Source organism: Apis dorsata, unplaced genomic scaffold (genome assembly GCF_000469605.1).
Source record: "Apis dorsata unplaced genomic scaffold, Apis dorsata 1.3 scaffold_1104, whole genome shotgun sequence".
Taxonomy (NCBI): Eukaryota; Metazoa; Arthropoda; class Insecta; order Hymenoptera; family Apidae; genus Apis; species Apis dorsata.
Window position 1 is genome coordinate 40,493 of NW_006264202.1, and position 23,821 is coordinate 64,313.

Here is a 23,821-nt window from a genome sequence, read left to right on the forward strand (position 1 = left end):
TTTTGCGTTTATGCGACCCGGTATTGCGTTTGAAAAATGGAAAAGACAGATGGAAAGCGGGATAACACTCGTAGAGTGCTTTATGAAAATAGAGTCCAAACGTCGTTATTCTGTTAGTAGCAAGTATCGATACTGGATTTCCATTCGAAACGCAATGTTTCCATAAAATACAGAATTCGATTTTCCCCGTTGATATTTATGTACCTACGTATCGTATTAGATATCGACATTTTATGCGCCTAGAGAAAATATCACGAGCGTAGAAAATCCTATCGCGCAAAGTAACGGTTATTTTAATTTCCATCGATAATCCGGAAATGATTGCATGGCGAATTATGATTGCAGTCGAAAGAAAGAGGAATAAATTCTTTATTGATTCTATTTTTTAAAAATGCAAATTAATTTATCTTATCTATGATATTAAATAATCAATAATTATAACAGCACACGAATATTACAATGTTAGATGATAAAATGATCGAGTGATTAACAATGATGACTGATACAGAATAAATTAATAATCTAGAATTTTTCGTATAATTGTAAGTGACTAAGTAGTACTGATTCAGAATATTTGATAATAAGTATAAATCCAACGTGTAATTTTGCAATATAATTTTTGCAAGAGATTTTATTAACAGCCTCTTTATTAATAATCTCTTTATAAGTTACACACACGACTATATACGATTTAAACGCAGCTTCTTTTCATTTTTAGCTACTCTTTGACTGCTGGTTCTGCATAAAAATGAACATTAAATATGCACAGTTTGCTACTATGTAAATGAACGTAGAATGTAATTAAAAGTTTACGAGATAACTAAACTTTTGATTTTCTAGGATTCTGTTTTATTATTATTTATTCCTTCGATCGAATATAAAAGAATATTTTCTTAGTTAAAATTGAATTATATTATAAATATTGAAAGAAACAAGATAAATTAAATTCATATGGATTAAGACATATTTCAATTTTTTTCTTGAACCTATTTCAATAGTATTTTATAATTCATAAATGCATATGGAGAAATGAATCTAAAAATCTAAGTTCCTGAATTAAAAATTTTTTTTTTCAAACATTGTAATCAATTACGTAAATCATTATGATCTTCGAATCGTTATAAACTTTATCATCAAATATTTCAATTTATCGCTCAAAATTGAATCTTTCAGAAATTCGTGCAATACGCATAAAATAATTTACCATTATATAGGATATTTCGTATTGTGGAATTGGCCACGTTTTCCGATGCAAATGGGTTAAATCAGCGAAAACGCGTTACAGAACTGTCTGGATAATGGAACTATTGTGTCGATCGAATGAAACTTTTCTTCCGTGGAAAGATCGGCCAGCCGGAAATTTCCCTTCGATCGATTTTATCCCTATTGCTCGAAATCAGGATTCATTCTACTTGGTTAACGTACTCTTTAATCGATTATCTGAATAATTGTGACAAATGAATATCTAAATAATGAAGCTTCATAGAAATATTTATTGTTTAAATTTAATTTACGTAAAAAGTATTGAAAATTTCTCTAATTTTACCTGAATTTTTTCTGTCGAATGAAAAATATTTGCTTAATATATAGACAAGTTTTTCCTGGATCTGTTTAAAGTAAAGAAAAGAAATATCTCAAGATGAGAAATCATTGATTTATTTAGAATTAAAATTCATAAAAGAATTCATTCTTTATATTTAATTTGGGAAAACGTAAACAATTCGTGCACGTATTCAAAAAACTAGAAAAGGATATTTATTAACTTATTTATTAAACATGAAAAAGAAATGATCAAATCATTGATTCTTATCACAATTTGCAAATATTGCATTATCCTTTTTTTTTTTTTTTTTGCAAACCCAATTTTATCGGTTTCTCAGCTACGTGTTCCATATATCTAAAATTTTATCTTGATAATACTGCACGTTTTCAAACGAGGCATACAATGAAATTTCAATTTCCATTCCGTGTGTTTTACGTTCTCTCTGTTTTTTCACGGCCAGCCACGGTATTAAATTTAGATTTGTTCACTTCTGTAACAGAGTATGGCATGAAAAGCAGCTCGAAAGTTTCAGTGGGGCGACTGTTAAATTAAACATCAGGAAGTACTTCGGAGTACCGGTTGGTTGCTGTTTAGTGCTACACAAAAGGGCGAAGTTCGTACGTATGTCTATAAAGAGTGGCTGTTCTTTTGCGCACAATTCTGGAAATCGAAGTTTCGACGTACATTTATCAAATCGGGAAATATCATGGGACAAATAAAATGAATTATGGTCAGCAGAAATTATCTAATGGGGGCATTATTTTATACTTGGTATATTAATGTGAAAACTTTTAAAATGTAACGTGAAATCTAAATATTTTATATTTGGATATATATTTTTGTGATTAGAATTAAAGTGATGATCATGTTTCATGTTTCATGATAAGAGTTAATTCAATCAATTTTGTCAAAAGCTTTTTTTGATTTTTGATAAATTTAGTGTAACAGTGTGACAATTAAGAAATATTAACATTTTTATTAAATTTTATGAAGAGTAGTGTTACAATGAAAACTATGCAAAGAGTTTAAAAATTTTTTTAGAAATATATCTATAACTGATCAATTGGATCCTTTATCAATAGCATGTATTAAGGAATTAAATATATGTTATAATATTATTCTGGAAACAGTGTATACTGTAAATTTATAACGATAAATGTCATATTTAATGTTCAAAGATTATAGTATAATATATACTTAATATTTTTTTTTTTTTTTTTTACACGAAACAATTACGCAAAACTTTCTTCCGAGCAGCCGTCACTTCTTTCACATCACGCCGTTTTTACCCGTTCCAATAAGAAACCGATGCTAATTGAACCGGCTCGAATAAAATAGTCGAACGACATTTACGATCCATTTACGAAATCGAAACTGTTCCGCGCTTGTGCCGGTTCCGAACAAGAAAACGCGCATAATCTCGAAAGAAAATTTATCACGGACCAGGGTGGGCGCTCATAAATTGTGCCGATAAGAAACACAGCACGTTAGCAAAATTTAATCTCACGTCCGCTTCTCGCGTTTCATGTGACATTTAACAGAAAAAAAAAAAAGAGGAAGAAGAAAAGGAAACGAGAGAATAAAGAGGATCCGAATTAAAAGGAAAACGTGTGAGGAAATAACAATATTTCAAAAAATTGTGGATTTCAAAATTAATTTTTTCGAATCCTATTCAATATACCTAAATATAATAATCGTATCTGTAATATTTGTTACGTGTGAAATGAAGGAGAAAGGAAGATGTCATTTAAAAATAAGGAGTTTAAAGAAAAAAATAATAAAAGTGACTGATAAAATCAATATGACAAGATTATAATTATAAATATAAATAGTATAACTATAATATATGAATAGATATACGTATTTTTTTTTTTGACGTATATCTATCTCAAAAGAAAATATATTTTAATTAAGAAATCCACCTTTCTGACGGATCTAATAATCAAAGCGTGAAAAGTTAGAAAATTTCTTTACGTGAAAATATATTAAAATAGATTGCCTCGTTCAAACAGACTCGGAAATTTATACGAAAATTAATTGAAATCTCTATATAAATAATGAATTTTTAATAACACACACTTCGTAGCTATCTCATTCCTGAAAAAAAAAAAAAAAGAAAAAATCCGCTTCTATCCCTTTCTCGAATAACGCATACACACGATAACCGAATGATTGCGATTATCTAGCGTGATTCCGGGTTCTAGTCGCGATTTATGGTTGGCCGAAACAATAAAAAAGAGCATACTAATGCGGTAATTATGCTAATAATAAACGTTACACGACATTACGCGTTTAACACTCTTGCTCCCTGGTATACACACAATGGTGATTTAACGTAACAACACGACCGCGTAAATTTAGCAATTTGCATGGTGCCACGTTATTTCTCCACTGTCTTCCTGTTACCAGGATTTATGCCGCCACTTTTAATCCAATTCGTCCGAATATCGTTTACACGGGACGAAAAATAGGCCAGGCTAATGGAGCCGGGACAGAAACAGCGTTAATGGATAAAAAGATAAAGGGTCGATCCATGATCATCATTTATATGCATGGCATGTCGAATATCAAGGCGACGTTAATTTGCATGTTAAATATCATTTAGAACAGTGTCTCTCAAATGAGAGACATGTATGGAGAGACGTGGATTTTTAATTAGGATAAGGAATAAGTGTTTTTTGTCTTTGAATACCAAGTGGGATACACGCATTCCATTATTTGTTACAATTGTTACCAGTAATTGTATTACATGATATTATGATCATAAATTAAAAATGCTTGAAAATGCTCTGTGATTTTCAGACTTTATTTCTTGCACAGAGAAAATAGATAAGGATTGATGTTATCAGTCTTTATTTAATTCTAAAAAAAAAACATCTGATATTTATTTTTAATAATAAAAAATATATAACTAATTATTTTAAAAGATTATTTAAGTTATCCTTTTGTAAGATTAAATATGATGAGAATACTCCAAGCTTCGCGAATGTAAGTGCTCTCTACCATTGAGATATCCGATATGTCTCTTATCATTTTTCAAAGGTCCAAGGCGGAACTGTCGCGCACACGCTCCTACCTACTGCAAATAAAACCCATCCTCTTAAACCAATTCACGTCGAAATAATGGAAATCTGCGAGAAAAATCTCTGATTTTGAAACTGACAGATGTTCAACACAGAAATTACTCGACAATAATCTATAGTCTATATAAAATATACTCTAAAGAATACTCAAAAATCTACACATAATCCACGATATAAATAGGATGACGAAGAATAATCCAGATCAATCGAAGGAACATGATTTTAATTTTGATTATCAAAACTGTTGGAAAATATATAAGATATACTTCGAAAAATAATAAATAAAATAATTCGTTTTCTCATTATATTTTTGTTACTCGTGCGATCGATAAGATGATGAATTTGAATCCGAACGCGGGTTATCGATAAAGAAAAAGCTGAATCAGTCAGTGACAATATGAGAAACACTGTCACGGATTAACGTCACGTTTCGACGTCGCAATCGTAGCGCCGCTTCATCGGCACAATCGCACAGGTAATGACAATAATTGTGAAGCGATTTAAGCGCGCCACGGTTGCATTAGCCGACCCGTTATCATTACATTGGCCATAAGTTATCCCGTGAAATTTAATTAGAAGCAGTGTACAGCAACAAAGATTCGGCGCGCACATTCATCGAATATCGGCACAGTTCTTTCGCGACATTGTGATCGATCATCGATGAAATTGAAAAGTATTCTTAGAGAATTTGCGTGAAATTTAAAATAACATAAAATTTATAAAAATAATAAAAGTAATAGGAGAAAATATACATCAGTTTTCAATATCGTAAATGATGATATTAACTTTTTTGATGTTTATATGTGCAAATTTGTTGTACAAATTTTTCAGAAATTATTATTTTTCTTTTTCCTTTTACGTGGAAAATAATTGGTAAAAGTAATCGTTATAATTAAAAAGTTAAAAAGAAATTTGAATAATTTAAAAATTCAGAAGAGTATGGTATTAGTGATATCATCTTTTATCTAAAAAATTTGATAGAAATATTTGCATATTGCGGATATTAAAATAAATTTCTATGCATAGATGCATAGAATTTTATTATTTATTTTCGAATATCTGTATTTTTCCATTATTTTCTTATATCTATAAATTAATTTCTACGTTCTATTCTAAATTCTCCTAAATCATCCATAAAAAATAATATTCCAATTCTTTAATTTCCACAAAATAAAAGCATCTTCAACGATATAAATATACGCCTGTCCCAAAGGCGTAACTAATCGACATATCGTACAAGAGCACTCAGTTATACAATTTCATCATCACACGTCCAAATGGCAGCCATAATTTTCCGCGCGAAGAATCTACCTGACAGCCCCCTCTGCGTAGTTGCAGAAAGCATCCTCGTGCTTGCCTTCCTTTTTTCTTTTTCCTTTTTCCTCTCGTCGACGGAGAAACGAGGCAAAACGAAAAGGAGGAGAAGAAATTGGAAAAGGAAAAAAGAGAAGAAGAGAGAGAGAGAAAGAACGAACGCAGGAAGAAAACGAAAAAATGGAATAAAGTCGGAATAGCAGAAGACTAGGGGAGGAAAAATAGGGGTGGAAACTCCGACGACATCGCGTCCAACGGCACAGAAAACGTTTCCCGCCGGTGATTTAGAGTCATAATCCGCGTGCAAGCATACCGGAAACTCGGTTTCTCAGTCCACGGACGCATGAATCTCTTCTTTCCTCGAATCGGACACGGGGGGATCGATAAAATCTGTTCCCTCGAAGGGAAGTAGGTGAATGTTACGCGCCACTCCGAACTTTAACCCTGCTGTTCCGTTCGAGTCTCATTTACTCGCTACTTTATTGTTCGCGAGAGAACAATCTTATCGTCTCGTAACTTTATTACCTAGCTATCGAATAAAGTTTTTTAAGATATTAATTTTTTTTTTTATTCACTGACGTATTATTTGAATCATTATAACTCGAGATAATAATAATATTATTATTACTATTTGTAGTTAAAATATATATATAAATAAATTCATAAAAAAGTATTCAAAATAATTTAATGTTGTAATAATATGTATATCAATGTATTATTGTGTAATCGTTTTAGACAGTGTCTACAAACGGTCTACTTTTCACAAATAAATAAATTGTTTAATAAAATTACAAGATTATATTATTTCTGTAATAACAAAATAATTCAAATTTAATTCCATTCACCATTCTATCGTTGCAACATGAGTTATACATATATATATATATAGTAATGAGTCAAATAGATCCAAATAAGTCCAAGTATGCATTAACCACGAACGAAACAGCATCGTTAAAATCAACCCCGGAGAAGAGACTTGTTCAACCCAACATTCAAAGGAATCTCTTCTTGGCCGAGATTTATATAAAGTAATGAAGGATAACAAGTGGCGGGTGCTCGCAATGTATGGCGGAGAGGATGTGGCGTATATTAAGTTATTTTGACTGAAATTGCACTTAGCGATGGAATTTATTACATTGCGATAAGGCTAGATGAACGCGTAACGAGCAGTTGAGAGAACGGAACATAGGGAGGGCATGTTATACGATTACGTAAATAATGTGGGATTAAATGTGTTTAATATTTTATCATTTAATACGTATGCTCTTTTTCTTCTTTCTTTCTTTTTTCTTTTTTTCTAAAGAATTGGAATTATTTATAATGAACGTTATTTATAATGAAGGTAAAAACACGTATTTCTGAAATTTTGCTCTCTTATCTGGGAATAATTTAAATTAAATACGATATTCTTCTTCGTGTGGATTATTAATTTGAATATATGTGATTAATGCGAATTGCAATAAATTTGAAATGTAATAAAATTAGAAATAAAATATCGATAAAGAAAATATAGGAATATAGAAATATTGTATCAAATATCACGTTCATATTTTAAATATCGAAAGAATTATTCTTTATAATCATTATAAAATGATATTATTGTACAACATGAATATTAAATTATATCTTTCATCGAAAATTTTATTACATTTTATATTTTTCTCCAATCCAATTACATTTTATATCAATCCTATATTATTTTCTTATACACGTATGTACAAGCTTTTTTGTACATAGGTCATGCATAAATACAAAAATTATTCTTTTTTAATTCTTGTATTACTTAGTGACATAAACATATCAAAAAGTTAAATGAATCTAAATAAGTCTAATGAAATTATTACAAACAATAATTCATTCCAAAAATAAACGCATCTATCTCTAACTTGCCTTAAAAATGCATTAAACGCTATTAAAATTACAAAAACTTTGAATCGCTATAACTCCGAAGATATTGACTTTTTGACAACAAATAAGCGATCATTAGAAGCGTGGGACCTTACCCTTTAAAACGCTTTTTTATTTATGCCGATACGATTTCCGGTTACCGAGATATCGTCGTGTAAAGGAAAGGGTAATTTTTAATCTTTTACTATCTCTGTCCTTTTCGCTTACTCGGAACTCTCGCTCGCACCTCGTCTCACCGACCTACCCCAAACTCCAGACAAGCGACAGACGTAATTCCTAGAAATTGCTAGCGTACGCATTTCCAGGAAAAAAATTTAGGTCACTGGGTCGCGAGTCCATTCATAACTTTCGCGCTATGTCTTAAGCGCTATGGAAACTTTAAATCTTTATATCTCGGCAACCGTTTGAGATATCCGGATAAAACAAAAAGCAATTTCAATGGGATGGTTTCCTCTACTTTCTGACTGGATTTTCGTGATAAAATTTTTACTTTCTTCTAATGTTTTTTTGTATCAAAAATCAAGATTTAGATTTTACGTGATTGTAATGGGTTTATTGCGATGATCTAAAATATATGCAAACTTAAATTAAATTTAATTGAAAATTATAAAACAAAATATAATAAATATACAAAAAGTGATTTATTATTCCATATTAATATTTTACACAAGACATAAAAGTGAAAATTTCTCGTATGCATATATTTTACATAATTTAGCATATTTCACATTGATATTAAATATTTTTCTATATTTTAATTGAATATTTAAACAAATTCTAACTATATAACCCATAATTCACTAATAATACTCTTATTATTAGATAATAAAATCACGAAATTTTTTAAAACTACAATAGTTTATAAATTTAGCTGCTTCAAATGATTCTACTGAAAAACTTCAACGATATTAATTCGAATTTTCAGGATTCGATAACACAGAACTGAACGTATGAGAAAGACTATGCATTTCACTGGAATCCAATATACGTCTTATCAAAGTTACTATTAGATACCGGTAAACCAAAACTGTCAGAGGTTTTAACGAGCCAATAACGTGGTAAAATGTTGTAGACCGACATGCTAAAATGCATTCACGTTCAACGTGCAAACTTGGATTAGAAGATTGGATGTTCGTTCCAGGTTGCTTCTAATAAATTTCCTGTTTACTTGGAGATAAGGAACACGCAATGAGTCCCCTATCCTTTAAATTAGACATTTAACATTGCCTCACCGAGTCGCCTCTTTCAACCTCGCCGACACGAGGCCTCGTTTCAAAGCGTGATAAACTTAACTGCCGAATTGTTTTACGAATTATCTGCCACTTATCCAAAGGGCTTTGGTTGTTCATCACTCGTTTAATCTTAATTGACTCGCTTGAACGGCTACCGAACCACCATTTCCCCCTTTCTGTGCACCTTCCCTCGCTGTCTTCCTTCCTGTTGAAAACAATCGGATCTTGATTAAAAGGAAGTTCAAAAGGAAGAAAGACTTTGTTATAGCATTGGATAAAATATGATCAGAAAGAGAGACGATAAAAACAACCTTTGTTCAATTTCAATCATAAGAATCTATAACAGCGATGAAAGAATGAAGTATGATGAATGAAAGCCAGATTATCCCTCGCGTAAATAAACAAACAAATTAAAGAAGAGTCTCCAGAATCAGAAATAAAAAGTAACTGCATCAGACAAATTTTCCAAAGATCTCTCAACGATTTGCAGGATATTTTTCCCAAAAATACAAAATTCTATTACTCTTAATACATGCCTTTTCATGTCCAATCATCGAGATCTAACATCAGTAAACAACTCTGTTGCAACTCTTTCTTTTCCTTCTTTTCCATAATCGAATCTTTTCCTTCCTTTCTCTCCTCTCTCGTCCCTCTTCCTTTCTCTCCCACGTTCAATTTCAGTATCATCAGTGGCCACAGTTCTGTCTCCCCAAGAGAGAAAGAGAGAGAGAGAAATAAACAGCTTACCGAGAAAAAGCATCATTCCCGCGCGAGCAGTATCTTCTGCTAGTAGCGCAAGTTTCAGTTTCGCCTCGAAGATCTCTCGAAGACTCCCGGAGGACTCGTTCGGTATAAAATGCACTCGACAAGTCCTGGCGGAGATCGAAGACGAGAGGCGGCTCCAGTTCGTTATCGAAACCGGGAAAAGAGCGAGGAGGGCACAAGTGGGCCGAGCAGCGAGCTGACGCGGAATTGGCCTTCCCGCGACGTTGTTCGTCCGACGTGGAGGTTTACGAAGCACTCGAGCCGGCCTGCGCCGCAACGAGCACTCGAAACATGATCAAAGGGTGCATTCATAATCTGCTACGCGTCGCGGTTTCGCAGGCGAATCCGCGTGCAGATACTTTTTGTAAACAGGATAGGGTTAACGGCGTAATTCCTCGTTCCATAAATTGTCGGACAAATCGACGCCTATCTGTTTCTACCGAAATATTATTTATTTTTGGTTGCGATGAGACCTGAATCTCGAGAGTTGGGTTTAATTTAAGATGATAGAGCAAGAGTGTAAGAGATTAACACATAAATGGGGACGAAATCGTGGCATGAATGAGATGAAGCCTTGTGTTCTCTAACAATAACCTTGTGTTACGTTGGCAATCTTCAGGAGGAAATAATGTTTTGTGATTAGAACGTGTTTAGAATGTTCTCATCATTTCGTGTTTAATCTCCTTACTCGAGGCAAAATTCTCTATTTAGATTCCATTTTGTAAATTGATCAATCTCGTGATTGTGATTGATTTCTGTGATTATGATTATTTATTATTTTTCTAATTAATATTCTCGAGTTGTCCTTTTAAAAATATGACAGAGAATTGTTATAATTTTTTTTATACGATTTCATTATGGATAGAATCACGTGTAATACTGTTTCGATAGTTAGGTTTTCTTCCTTTCTTTAATTTGAGTATATTATATTTTTTTTATGATAATTTTATTTCGTTCATTGGCTATCAAAATTAGTATCATATTATAATATTAATATAGAATCGAATACGATAAAATATTCGATCCATCAAGAAAATTGTGTTCGTGTTTAACCTCGAGCTAAGAATATATCAGACGCATATTACGCGAAAACACGCGTCCTCGGACAAGAGGACGCTCAAAGACGAGGTGGAGATGATGAAAGGAGACGACGTTGTCGCTTGTCTGAAACTCGGTTTTGCGGATCCGTTGATGTCAGCTCGTTAGGTTAGCTGCGTTACCTAGGTATTACCTTATCACTGCTTTATGAGAGCTTTCGTATTTAGTGAGAACACTTGTTATTATGACTCGCAAGAGTGATCGTTTCAATGGAAATTAAATGGTGTCGTTGAGATTTAGTAGCTGCGTAGAAAATGGAAATTTTGACCGTTTAAAATTTGTAAGAATACCTACTATAACATGTAAAAAGCTATAGAGAAAAATTTAATAAATTATACGAGGAGAGATTTGGGATTCGACTTGTCGAGTTATTCTCTTCCACGATTTAAATCATTGTGCCTTGAAAGTTTTCAAGTTTTCTTTGCCTTTTAGAAAAAGTTTGAATAACATTTATTCCAAGCTATACATGGAAAATTATTTATAGATAATTCTAAATTCTAAACATTTCTATAGAGATAGTATATCTATAAAGAAAGATTTCTAAGGAGACGGTAAAAGCAATAAAAAATAGAGAAAAAAAGACGCCTCACAAAGAAATCATTCAAATAGCCAATATATATTAATTCATTTTATTTGCAAAAAGTTTCTAATAATTTTAGCTTGTTAATATCTATACTAAAACAGTAAAATAACAAAATTTATAGCTAATAAATATCAAATAATATTTATGAGATAGATACAATACAAAATTCTCTTCTCGGTATCTCTAATTTTCCAAGAAAAAAGAAAAAAAAAAGGAAGAATCTTAATAGAATAATCATAAGAGGAGATGAGCTTCGAACAATTTTTAAATAAAAATCCCTTTTTTGCCTCGTAAATATTTATGACTGTGGTCAAGTCGAAAAATATAGGTTGGATGATACACTCGAAACGATCTCTATACGCTATTAGAAGCCTAAGCTACATTGTGCGGAAAAACACGTTGCAAGTTTATCGACAAATTGTCAGGATACTCACCTCGTAGTATATAATTTTGGTAATTCTGGTCAGCCTCGCTTCCAACCTTGATGAGGCAAGCAAGCCCATCATTTTGCACGAACTCGTGCACCAGGTCCTTGTCCTCCTGCAAAATCAAAGTTTATGGTAAGTATATAAGTGTAACCAATTTATTCAATATGAAACGAAACTCCTAATCGATCGATTTGTTCGCCTATGAATTTATGATCCCTCATTTGGAAAATTCTACGACCTAACGCCTCACGGAATGGAGACGGAATTGAGAATAATGTGTTCGTATTGAGCAGTCGATGTCTTCGACTCGATGCTGAATGACTTTATTTACACGCGTTTGTATATAAATAAACGTGTTTTCAATCGATTATTGCCGTGTTACTGATGTTTACGTCTCGAAACGAGTTTTAGAAACGATAGAATTCTATACGATAGGATTCTATATTTTTAATTAATAAACGAGGGATTTTTAAATTAATTTTTATTATGTAATATCTGATATTTTGTGATCTTGTGATTCTATGTTTATTAAAAATATATAATAAACTGAATATATTAAATTTTTTTAAATAAAATGTACGATGATATCACTTTATATACGTTTTGATGGAAAAATAGAGGACCACTTGTTCTTCCTCTCTTAATTAAATTCAACGTCTAATTAACTCGTGTTTCTTTTCCTGTATACTTTAAAAAGATAGTTTTATAAACTCGGTAATTTTATTTAGTTTAATTAATGAAAAGTACGTACATATGAAAGAATTATTTAAAAGATTAAAACTTAAACTACTTTCGTTACTTTCATTACAAGAAAGAAATAAAAAAATAATAATATATAAATAAATGGAAAAGAACACGTTTGCCTCAAAATCACTTATTACTTATCTTCAATATTAATTTAAATAACTAATATTTCCTATATAAATTTCTTTTATGCACACAATATTGAATCAATATTTGATAGAAATTTATATAGAAACAAATTTATTCGTATTAATCATCATCATACTCCTCTATAATTCCACGATTATCTAAACTTTAACTCTATTATTTAACTTACTTATCATCCAGACATTAAATCCTGTTACTTTTAAAAATTCAGCAAAAAAAACAAATCAACTTCACCGATAACGGAATGAATATTACCTACAATTTGTCCACCATAAACAAGTCAGAATAAAATACATAAAATGGAGCCAATTATGCCGCTGGAGGCGGCGAGTCGCGGATATAATGATAAATCAATCATCGAGTTTGATTAAACTCGTCTGTCAACGTTTGCCTTGAAGATCATCTCGGATCTCTGCCGTTCCTTGCCAGACCTCGACCGATGGAAGTCCATCGACAGACGATTAGCCGAGATTTAGAAACGAAATTGAAGGTCGCCAGGGCGATTTCAACGGATAAATCCGTGGAGATCTCGAGGAGAGACTGTCTCGATTCTAATTAATTTCGTCAGCTGGTCGGGCTGATAATTGAAACGATAAGATATTGCTCGAAGGAAGAGTTCGAGGATTGTTTTTAGACGCCCTCCCCCCGCGTCAACCATCCACTACGACGATTTATCTTTACGATGTGGCAATCCTATTGTCTAATTAAACGTTTGCCTTTGTTTCGCGAAAGAAGCAGAGCGTTGCCCTCGATTTAATTGCGAGATTTTTCGGGAGCGTGAAATCTTTATCTTCTTCTGACGAAGAATCGTGTGTGTAATTTTCTTTTTGCATTTGATGTAAAAAAAGGAAAAATAAGATTTTTTTAAAAATATTTTTTCCATTTACAAGATTGCTTTCTTAGTTTTGAATAGATTGGACAGATTATGCTGGATAATTGATTGTGCTATTTAGTATAACGATTAAACGAACTGATATTATAGATTATTATAGAGTTGACAGTTTACAACACGATTTATTTTCGATCATTAACATATTTGTCACTCAACGATAATATAACATTCTTCCCGATAATTTCAATGATAAATTTAGAATTTAACATGTACGTAACATTGATCGCCATTATAATATTTCGATGAAATTGATATCAATAAAGCATAATATTATTGACACAAATGAAATAGGTGACTAGTTTGTTAATTAATAACATCATATCACGGATATTCGCGATATAGATAAAAGATTTTTATTATTTATTCTTCTGTTGTATTGTATTATAAAACGGATTGAGTAAGAATAACAAAAAGTATATAAAAAAAACAAACAACATGAAAGCTTAACAACATTAAGCTACGTATAAATCGATAAAATAATAATACGCTTAATAATATTTTATACACTATCCAAATGTTTGACATCCGCACCATTCATCACGATTCTAATATAATTTAACAATAAACTCATCCATCATTTACGAGGGAAGAATGATAGCTTCCGGTGTAATGGAATTTCTTTTAACGAACAACCTTCTAACTTGCAGCCACGAAGAAAAATTCCTTTCCCGCTCGGCTAATTACGAGATTTAATTACGGCGGACAGAGTTAAGAAAAGTACGACTCGAATAAACACGCTCAGCCAGGGTCCAGTTTGCCCTTCTTGTTCCGGAAACGGAAGAAGTCGTGAAAGTTGAAACAATCCACGTTCAAAAATGAACGAATTCAGGATTCAATTCGTTTCGCAAAGTACAATAGCCAAGTTAACTCTTCCATTACAATCGATTTAACGTCGCTAATTAAATTTCTTTTCTTATATTTGAAATTCAACGACCTAATAATATTTAGATCATAAATTCTTTTTTAAGAGAATCCTTTAATAAGTCGGAGAAACTGTAAATGTAACAAATACAAGAAGGATTTATTAATGTAAATAATTGTGAATGAAAAGTGTTTATATAAAATGTTAATCGATATAATAGAATATTTAATTAATAAATTTGATTGATTTTGTTAAAATTTAATTGCATAAAATTTGATTCGTTTAATTAATCTAATTATTATTGCCTTCACAATAAATCATTTATTATTCTGTTCTGAATATAATTTTAAATGAAAATGAATCTCTGGAATGAACAAATTTTATTCCATTTTCGACTTGTTTTTTTTTTCCTTTTTCATGTAAAATCATTCTCTCCGCTATTATACTATTATTTCTGTATACATAAAAATTCAATTTCCTTTAAAGGAAAAAATTCATTCATATACCTATAGTAATTAAACAAAAAAATTCGTTCTCTTTCATTTTATTTTCCAAACAAATCCAATGATAATTTATCCTTAATTTATTATTACTTACTCATGGATCGTTTCATAGACTATAAATGAAATCTCGATAAATCATCCACATGAAATTCCCTCTAATTAAACGCTTAAACCAAATCACACACTATCAATATCGTATTAAAACAAAAATACCGTACACGATCTAAATTCCAGCGAATCAACGTAAACACGAAGCATCGAATCTGCTCTACTTAAAAATATTTCTCACTCCACAATAAGAAGAAGAAGAAGAAGAAGAAGAAAACAAGAGAAGGAAAAAATTCCTCCCTCCAAAAAATAACGTGTTTTAACGGTTAAAAGACGTGAATGTTCGAGGGTGGATTGGGGGAAAAGAAAAAAAAGAAAAAAAAGAAAAAGTATCTTGGAATGCGGCGTGTGCGTGTTCCACGCCAAGGAATAACGAATTTGCGAGACAAAGGGCATCGAGTTGTCGAGATAGGAAGGATAGAAAGGGAACGGAAGAGATGAGGTCACGAGGGGGAGGAAAAGAGAAGGAAGGAGAGAATGCACTCGCTCAAACCACCATGCAAATATTTACTCGTCGAGCGAGTAGCTTCTCGTAAAAATAGCCTATGTCTGCCTCTCTCTCTTCCCCTAGTTTCATCTTTTTCCACCCCACTGTCTCTCTCTCTCTCTCTCTCTCTCTCCCCCGTTCAACTCTCAACGACTGTTTGCGATTCCCTTCCTATCACTCTCTCGCTTCCTCTCCACCGTTGCTTCGAAACTCTGTCTCACTCCCTCTCTATCGAGGTCCCGCAGGTATCGCGGATTGTATACCCACCTGAAAGATCTGCTTGAGGGAGAAGAGAGCTCGTCGCAGCTCGCGGCCCTCGCTGTTCAGCAATTTTTCTGAAACAGACAAGTAACACGCAACCATTTATTATAATAATACCTCGCGTTAGGGACGTATTGTTGGGGCGGGAGTCGGTCAGTCGGTCTCCTTATTCAGCCAACGATTCTGCCTCTTTCTTTCTTTTTCCGTTTCGTTTATGGAGATGATATGATTGTGGGAGATTTGTGTCGTGAATCGCATAAGGGGGCTGTTTAATGGCGTTATTAAAATAATCGTGGGTCGGGTGAGAAATTCATTCTTATTTGGGTGATTTACAATTTGGAGGGAGAAAGAAAAATTGAAATAAGATGTAATTCGGTTTAATGGTAATTCGTTTTGTGGTAGAACAGATTAAATCGAGTAACTGGACAAACAATGTGTCTCAATTACTATACTTGTTTTTCATTGGCTTAACTCATTGAAGTAATAGAAATATAATACTTTATTAAAGAATCTTGAAATTTGAAATATACAAATTTAGAAAAAGTTATTTATTCTTTATGAAATGGAACTTTTTTCAAATCTTTGCTATAGTAACAATAAAAATTAACAGTCATTGTTAATATTTATTTTCTACTATAGATTATATTCTTTTTCAATTTCACAAACAAACACTTTTCCATTTCGCACAAATAATATACAAAAATATTATTCTTCCGTTGTTTTTTATTTTCCTTTATAATGAATGCGATTCTTTTTTTATGATTTCGATAAGGAAATTGTCTACAGCCGCTTACGCTGTAACGGTGCCTCCAAAGTGGTCGATGGTTCGCGCTGAAGGCGCGCGCAAAAGCGAACAAGCCACCCGGAAGTTCGTTTAGCGTAGGAAGATCAGGAACAGCTAGGTATACCGGGAGAGCTTTTGTTTCCAACGTTAAGCATTGTCGACGCGCCGTAGGGACTCGTTAATTATCAACTTCTCTTTACGTCCGATTAAATCATTTCTGGGATGAACATGTTTCTCTCTCCCTCTTTGTATTCTCATTTTCCAAATCCTCTTCCAAATTTTCTTCTTTGTGAAATCGAACGAAACGGAATAAAAATATATATATATATATGATCATTGGATCAGGATCGTTCAAATTTTTCCATTTCTTTCTTTCTTTTTTTTAATAATATAGAATTGTATTCCAACAAAGTTCATTGATTCTTGATATAAACGTATCATCAAAGAGAAAAGAAAAATATTAATTAAATTACATTTATTCAACTCGCGATAGTTTAATTAATTTTAATCCACTTTTGAAAATTATAACGAGATTGATTGTCAGTATCAAGGTATTTAGAGCATTCAAGAGTTATCCTCGAGGTAATTAATTCTCAAATACTTCTGAAGTCGATGCAGTTGGCGAAGTTTCATAAGCATTATGGCAGATAACTATTCATATTAAATTTCGTTAGCATCATTCCAAGATATTCCTTACACAAAAAAGATCTATAAAATAATTATCTAATAAAAGTCTCCAAATATAACATCGAATATTAAATTAAAAAAAAAAGAAATTAAATTTTTACGTGTGATCATAACTCGATGCGACAACTCCTACGAATGTATCAGATGGAATCACAATGAAAATGCAAAAACGAAAAGAGTTAAGAAAAGAGAGTTGACGCGAGAAAAGAAGAAGAGCAAAAAGAGTAAAAAAAAAAAAAAAATTCGAATGATATCGTGAAAGAATGGGAGTGAATGGGTCTTTCCTCTCGGTTGAAATCATTTATCGGGGTTAATTAGAGGAAAACCAGTAATTAAGTCCGCGATTAATTTTACACGACGAATTTTCGTCGGTTCGCATTCACCGTTCCATCCCTATTATCCACCCTCCCATCCCCCTCGTCATTTCCCGCTCTTTCGGGGACTCTATCATTCTTTTTCAATCGTGGCCCACCCGTATTACTAATAATTGAATTCCATTTCACCAGCGGCGCACTAAATTCAATTTCCCGAGGCTGTCGAGATTTTCCAGCTTGCTAAAAATTCACACGAGAACGAACAAGAGGGAAATATATATATATATATATGTGTGTGTGAAAAAAAAAAAGTAAAAGAAATGGGGAATAGAAGAAGAGCGATGTGCGTATAAAACAAAAAGTTCAAGGGGAAAATAAGGTGATTCAAGATTTATGAAGTGCATAGAGCATATCATCTCTCATGTAGTAAAAAAGGGGTTGAAAATTCGATCGTTTACGAGATATGATCACTTCTTCTTTTACGTTAGCATGATGATTGATTTATTATTGTTTATTTATCGTCGTGGAATAAGGAAAGGAATATTGTCGATAGCAATTTCAACCCCTTCTCATCCCCTTGGTACAGTGATTGCACGCTGGTTTTCGGGCGTACATTCGGATGCACGCTCTATCGAACAGCATGAATGTTGATAATTGGCTGGTATCGATGTCAATGGGCGAATAATTTCGTCCCCAACGCGTTGACCATTCCATTATGTTCGGGGTAAGTGGTAGCAGACTGTTTGCGTTGAACAATTGCGAGGCGTGGATAGTATGTTTGGAGACAGTGATGTAACGGCGATTACAATCGACACAGGGTTATTTTAACAGGGTGAATTGAGCGAGAGGTTAAGATTTTCTTTTTGTATCTTCTTCTTTTTTTTCCTTTTCTGGTTTAAATGCAATTCAAGGAATTAAGAGAAGTTGAAGAGAAATTAAAAATTTTGTAATGAAAGAAGATTATAATGATTATGCAAAATAATTCTAGATATCTATAAAAATGTGAAAAATATCTTACTATACAAATATATTTTATATTAATAATTTCATAATAATAATTAAAATAATTTCTTTACATTAAAATATATAAATATATATTTCAAAATATTTCATTATTCCTGATCCGCCACTCGTAAATAATACGTATTTTCCATCGTCTCGTTCGCTCTCGATTAAATAAAATCGTGAATGGAATGCGCCGTAGAGTGACAAAAAGCGAGGAGAAAAAGACGTCGAATGGAAATTGGCGCGCAAAAGGAACAGGGAAACGCAAACCGCGAACCTTGCCGGATTTTTATGAAACTCGAGCCGGTCGTGCAATTGAACTAATTTCCATACTCACGATTCCACGCAATTTCGCAAATTCGCAAGGACACAAGCACAGTTGCTCTTCGTCCAAGGATTTCAAGCTTGAAAATTTATCAGCTCCGGCCATTTTTCCTCTAATTTTCCACGAATTGCCAATAGGAACTCACACGTTATCGGTATGTACATAGATCGCACAATGCGTTGTGGACCGTGTAGATTCCTTCGAATTTTTGCTAAAACCTGACGAAATAACGGGAAGTAGATATCTATTGAGAAGCAAGAAGTGCCGGCACGGGTTAACACGCGAACATCTCGAACGTTTCTTGACAAATGTGTCAATTTGCATATTCAGAAACGGGTATTTCTGCTTCGAGGAAATATCGAGAAGCATTCGTCGAAAATGGCCGCTCTTTGCATTCTGATTTGATTCGAAATTCCAGAGGAAGATGGACAGATGATGGATTTCAGTTTGCTTCGAAATAGTTAATAGGAAAGGGACTTTCGATGTCACAATAAAGCAAAAGGATACTACATATGATAAAGAAGACACTCTGACAAATCTAACCACGAAAATAATCAAAGTAAGGATGATTATATTATGATTGCCTAGTCTGCACATATATCAAGCAATTTCCTTTAAACAAAATTTAAAACGTAATGCATCGATTTTTCCATTACTTGATGACTTTACTTACAATCAATCATACTTTTAACCTAATGTGTACCGTCGTTCTAAACACAGATGAAAGTTACAACAGATCACAAGCCCCCAAGGAAAATGTCATGAACAAAAGTAGTTGATTAGTACTTCATCCATCAAAGTGAGAATAATGTAATCTCGATTGAAATTAAATTGTCTAATATACTATTACTGATAACTATAGTCATCCTAACTTTCTTGCATAAATTATCTCGTTAAATTTCCATACCATTCATCTTCTATATTATTATTCCATATTATTCTTATTTTATTTTTCGCGGCTCAACGTAAGACAAACGAGGCTGCAAAGTGGGTCCACAGCTGCTTCTGCGAATGAAAACGTCTACACCGCCATTCTCGTTCACGAAAGAAGAAGAAGAAGAAGACGAAAAAGAAACAAAAATATCGTTTTCATTCATGCGGTTCTATCACGGCCTGTCTGATGTCTGTTTCTTTATTTCGCACGACCACGCCCTTGTTCCTTGGTCGAGTCACGGATCCAAATTCGCGACTCCTTTCGCGGAAAAGGAGGCCCGCGCGACCGCATAATCAGTCGCTATCACGCGATCTTTAAATGCATTATGCATGCCGGCTGCTACGGCCTGGAAGGAGAGAGGGTAGAAGAGCGAAAAAAAGGAGAAGGACGTATGCGAGGCACAGGTAATTAGGAATCGCTGTAGGGGCCGTACACGAGACGAAAGAGTCGGAATCGGGGGAGAGGGGGCCAGACGTATAAGAAGAAGAACAAGAAGAAGAAGAAAAAGAAGAGGAGGAGAAGGAAGAAGAAGGAAGATAAGGAAGCAACGAGGTCGAGAAAGAGAGGTAGAAGGACCAACATCTTCTAAGAATAGCGGTCCCAAGGCCCTGGGGCCCTTGGCCCCTTCGTAATCAGTGACCATATAAGCAGAAGCCTCTCTCTCTTTATCCTACTCACGCATGATCCCTCTCTCTCTGTTCCTCCGCAACGTTGAGCAAGCTTCTTCGTAACAACAACGCGTTGCAACTCCTCGTGGGGATCCCTCTATCATTGAGCCTCTTTACGATAGGATGTGGCCGAGATGCGTGGTTACGACACCAAAAATCGAGAAAGCGAGAACGTCCTTGGAGATGGGTCTGGGATAATCGTTATGGTCTTTGCCATCTTTGTGATTTTATTCGATGTTGTTGGATAGGTAATTGTGGGCGAAGTCGAAGATCTTTTCCTTCCGTCTTTAATTAGTCGTTTCGTTATTTATTATTTTGCAATTATCGTATTGTTGATCTTTCTTCTTTTGTTGCTTGTTGGTATTTAATATAATATTTAAGGAGATGGAATGAAATGCGTTTCTAGAGGATAGCCTTGAGTAAAGATTTTTCGATGAATGACGCAAAGCAATAGCGTTAGTGCTATTATTATTATGCACTATTGCTAAAAAGAGAAATCAAAGTGAGTCATTGAATGAGACATTAGCTATAATTACTTATGGATATTTCTCTATATTGTGATAGTTAATCCTTTCATTATTGGTGTTAAGTAATATTTTTCGTATGCAAATCAAATAGCTTTTGTTTTGACAAGGAAAAAATATGAGCATGAACGTTGTATAATTAATTATGGTATAAGAATAGTATGCATACATTATTATCTAATACTAACGTTTTATTCCTGCGCTCTATTTTAATAATCTATATCCGTAATCTGTATTTTTCTTGTTGATATAAGTAGATATAAATATTGTTCCAATCCAGTTATATCAATTGCAATAAACTATAATCGAGAGAATTATCATTCATAAACTATACAAGTATCCTAAGCAAAAATCTTCCTAAACTCGTTTAAAATTTGTTTTCGCAAGTATAAAACAATGCAAATGAAAAATATCGTATACGATTTTATTAAAATTTAATTATGACAGGGCAAAAATTTTTTCTCGCATTAAGAAAAGAATGACTTTTAATTGGACAATTTCCGTGAGAGGCGACGAAGTACATCGAACGTATATAAAAAAATAAATAAATAAAGAATAAAAGAGGAAAAGAAAATACTTTTCAGACAGGTGTTGCATCTAAGATGAAAGATTTCACAAGTGGCGGGAAAATCGCGAGATGTCGTTACGCTTGGCATGATCCTGAGCATGCTCGTTGCACGCGTAAACGACCAGTTACCAACTCCATAATTATGCTATGCAAGTTTTTAATTAATCGAATGAATACGTAGGAACGTATTAATTTCAAAGATAGATCCAACTTCGAGTGTTTAAAAGTTGAACAATTAAAATATCGAAGGAGGAATCGATTATTTGAAGTGACAAGGAATTATGAAAGTTGAATTGTTAATCGATCAATTTTTCTGGGTTTTTCTGAGATGCCATTAAGGGGAAAAATGAGGAAAATTATGAAAATGTTTTTTTGATATAATGAGAAATTTAATAGACGATTTCTAATTAATTTTAAATTTAGTTCATGGCTATTAACTTTCTGGCACTCTTAAAAAATAGTCAATATTAATAACATTTAATTACTGGTAATACGTTCTTTTTAAAAATGATATATATTTGTTTCTCATTGATAAGACGAAGAAATAGACGAATAATTAAATATATTCCATGTTATATTTAATTCAATCTATTTAATGCATATAATACCTCTTCTTTGTAATTTAAAAATTTTTTGGATATTCATATATTTTCAAAGTTACTAATCTAATGCCATAAATGCAAAATAAAAAGTTTTGAGACCATATTAAGAAGAAAAAAATTGTAATTTATCAAGTTAATTGAGGAGAATTTTAAAGAGAATACCAAGAAAATATTAAAGATGGAGTTTAGTTTATCGTCGAACAAATTAGATCATAGTTGCTGAGGATATACGAAATCCAATTCCACGTGTCACGTGATGCGTGCCAACCACAGTTTGCATTGGAAGCGTTTTCTGCACGAAATCTTTTCCTGTTCTTGCATTAATTGCCGCTGATTACTGTAATCTCCGCTCGAGATCGACAATTTTTATAACTACCGATATTAACGGCAAACCTATAGAAACCTTCACTTATACAATTCATTTAGGCGATTATAACGATATTAAAATTACATTATCGTAATTTCAATAAGGAATTTACGCTTTTTATAACAACAACCACTAATATTCCTCTAACTTTCTAAGCGATCGAAATTTCACTTTATCGTAATAATTATAATAATATATATTAACTGCCGTCATATTCAACGCAATTGGTTTTTATAATTATCGATTAATCCATCCACTTGAATATCTGCCATGTAAGTTATCAAGTATCATTTGTTGTTGAGATAAATTCAATTAATTCGAAAATTTGTGTAGGAGGAATAAATTCATTCTACAATTTTTGAAATATAATTTCATCTAAGAATAATTTTTACAATAAGATAGAACACTAAATTCAGAACACTTCTGAGCATATTAAAAAAAAAAAGAGATACATTAAAACTTCAAGATTTGACTTTTCTTTTTCGGAATTATTTTGCTAATAAAAAGACGAATAAATATTTCCAACTTTATTTAATAAATTATTGAACTGTAAGCTTTATGAAACGAGTCTTTATTTTAAAGATTAATTAGAAAATTTTTACATGATGGAAGATTCGAAATAGATACGATTTGGACTTTGATTCGGAAAGGAAACGATCACGAATTTCGTCGAACGAAACGCGAAATCCCGTGGCCTTGTCGATGAGGTTGCGATTATTAACGAGCGAATTACTAATAACGGGATTGAAAATTTTACAAGCGGAACTGGCGTCGCTCCAGGGCGAAATTAAAACGAGCAAATCATTACGCGAGGCCATTTTGTTCGCTCGTCGATCGATGACGGGTGGGTCGATTGTTTTTGCACAACGAACAAATTAAGAAGAGAAAGAAGAAGGTCGTCGAATTTATTGCCTATAGAAGAAATTTGTGTGTAATTTTGCGTGAAAAAATATTTGTACTGTAATTATGGAAAGTATAAAAAAACGGAATGGTAGAAAATTGAATCTGAAACGTGTGAAAGAAGAAACGTGCGTTCTCAATTGGATACAAATTACTTTTTCTTATTTTTTTTTTTTTTTTTTTTT

General features: G+C 32.8%; 1 protein-coding gene across 1 annotated transcript in view; it reads right to left on the reverse strand.

Moving 5' to 3' along the window:
- Positions 1-23,821, reverse strand: part of LOC102676207 (FH1/FH2 domain-containing protein 3) — a 209,166-nt gene that overhangs the window by 36,836 nt on the left and 148,509 nt on the right. The window contains exons 5-6 of the mRNA XM_031514681.1: positions 15,965-16,032; positions 11,961-12,066 (exon numbers count right to left, since the gene is read on the reverse strand). Coding sequence (XP_031370541.1) covers positions 11,961-12,066; positions 15,965-16,032 — 174 coding nt within the window. The remainder of the gene's footprint in view (positions 1-11,960; positions 12,067-15,964; positions 16,033-23,821) is intronic.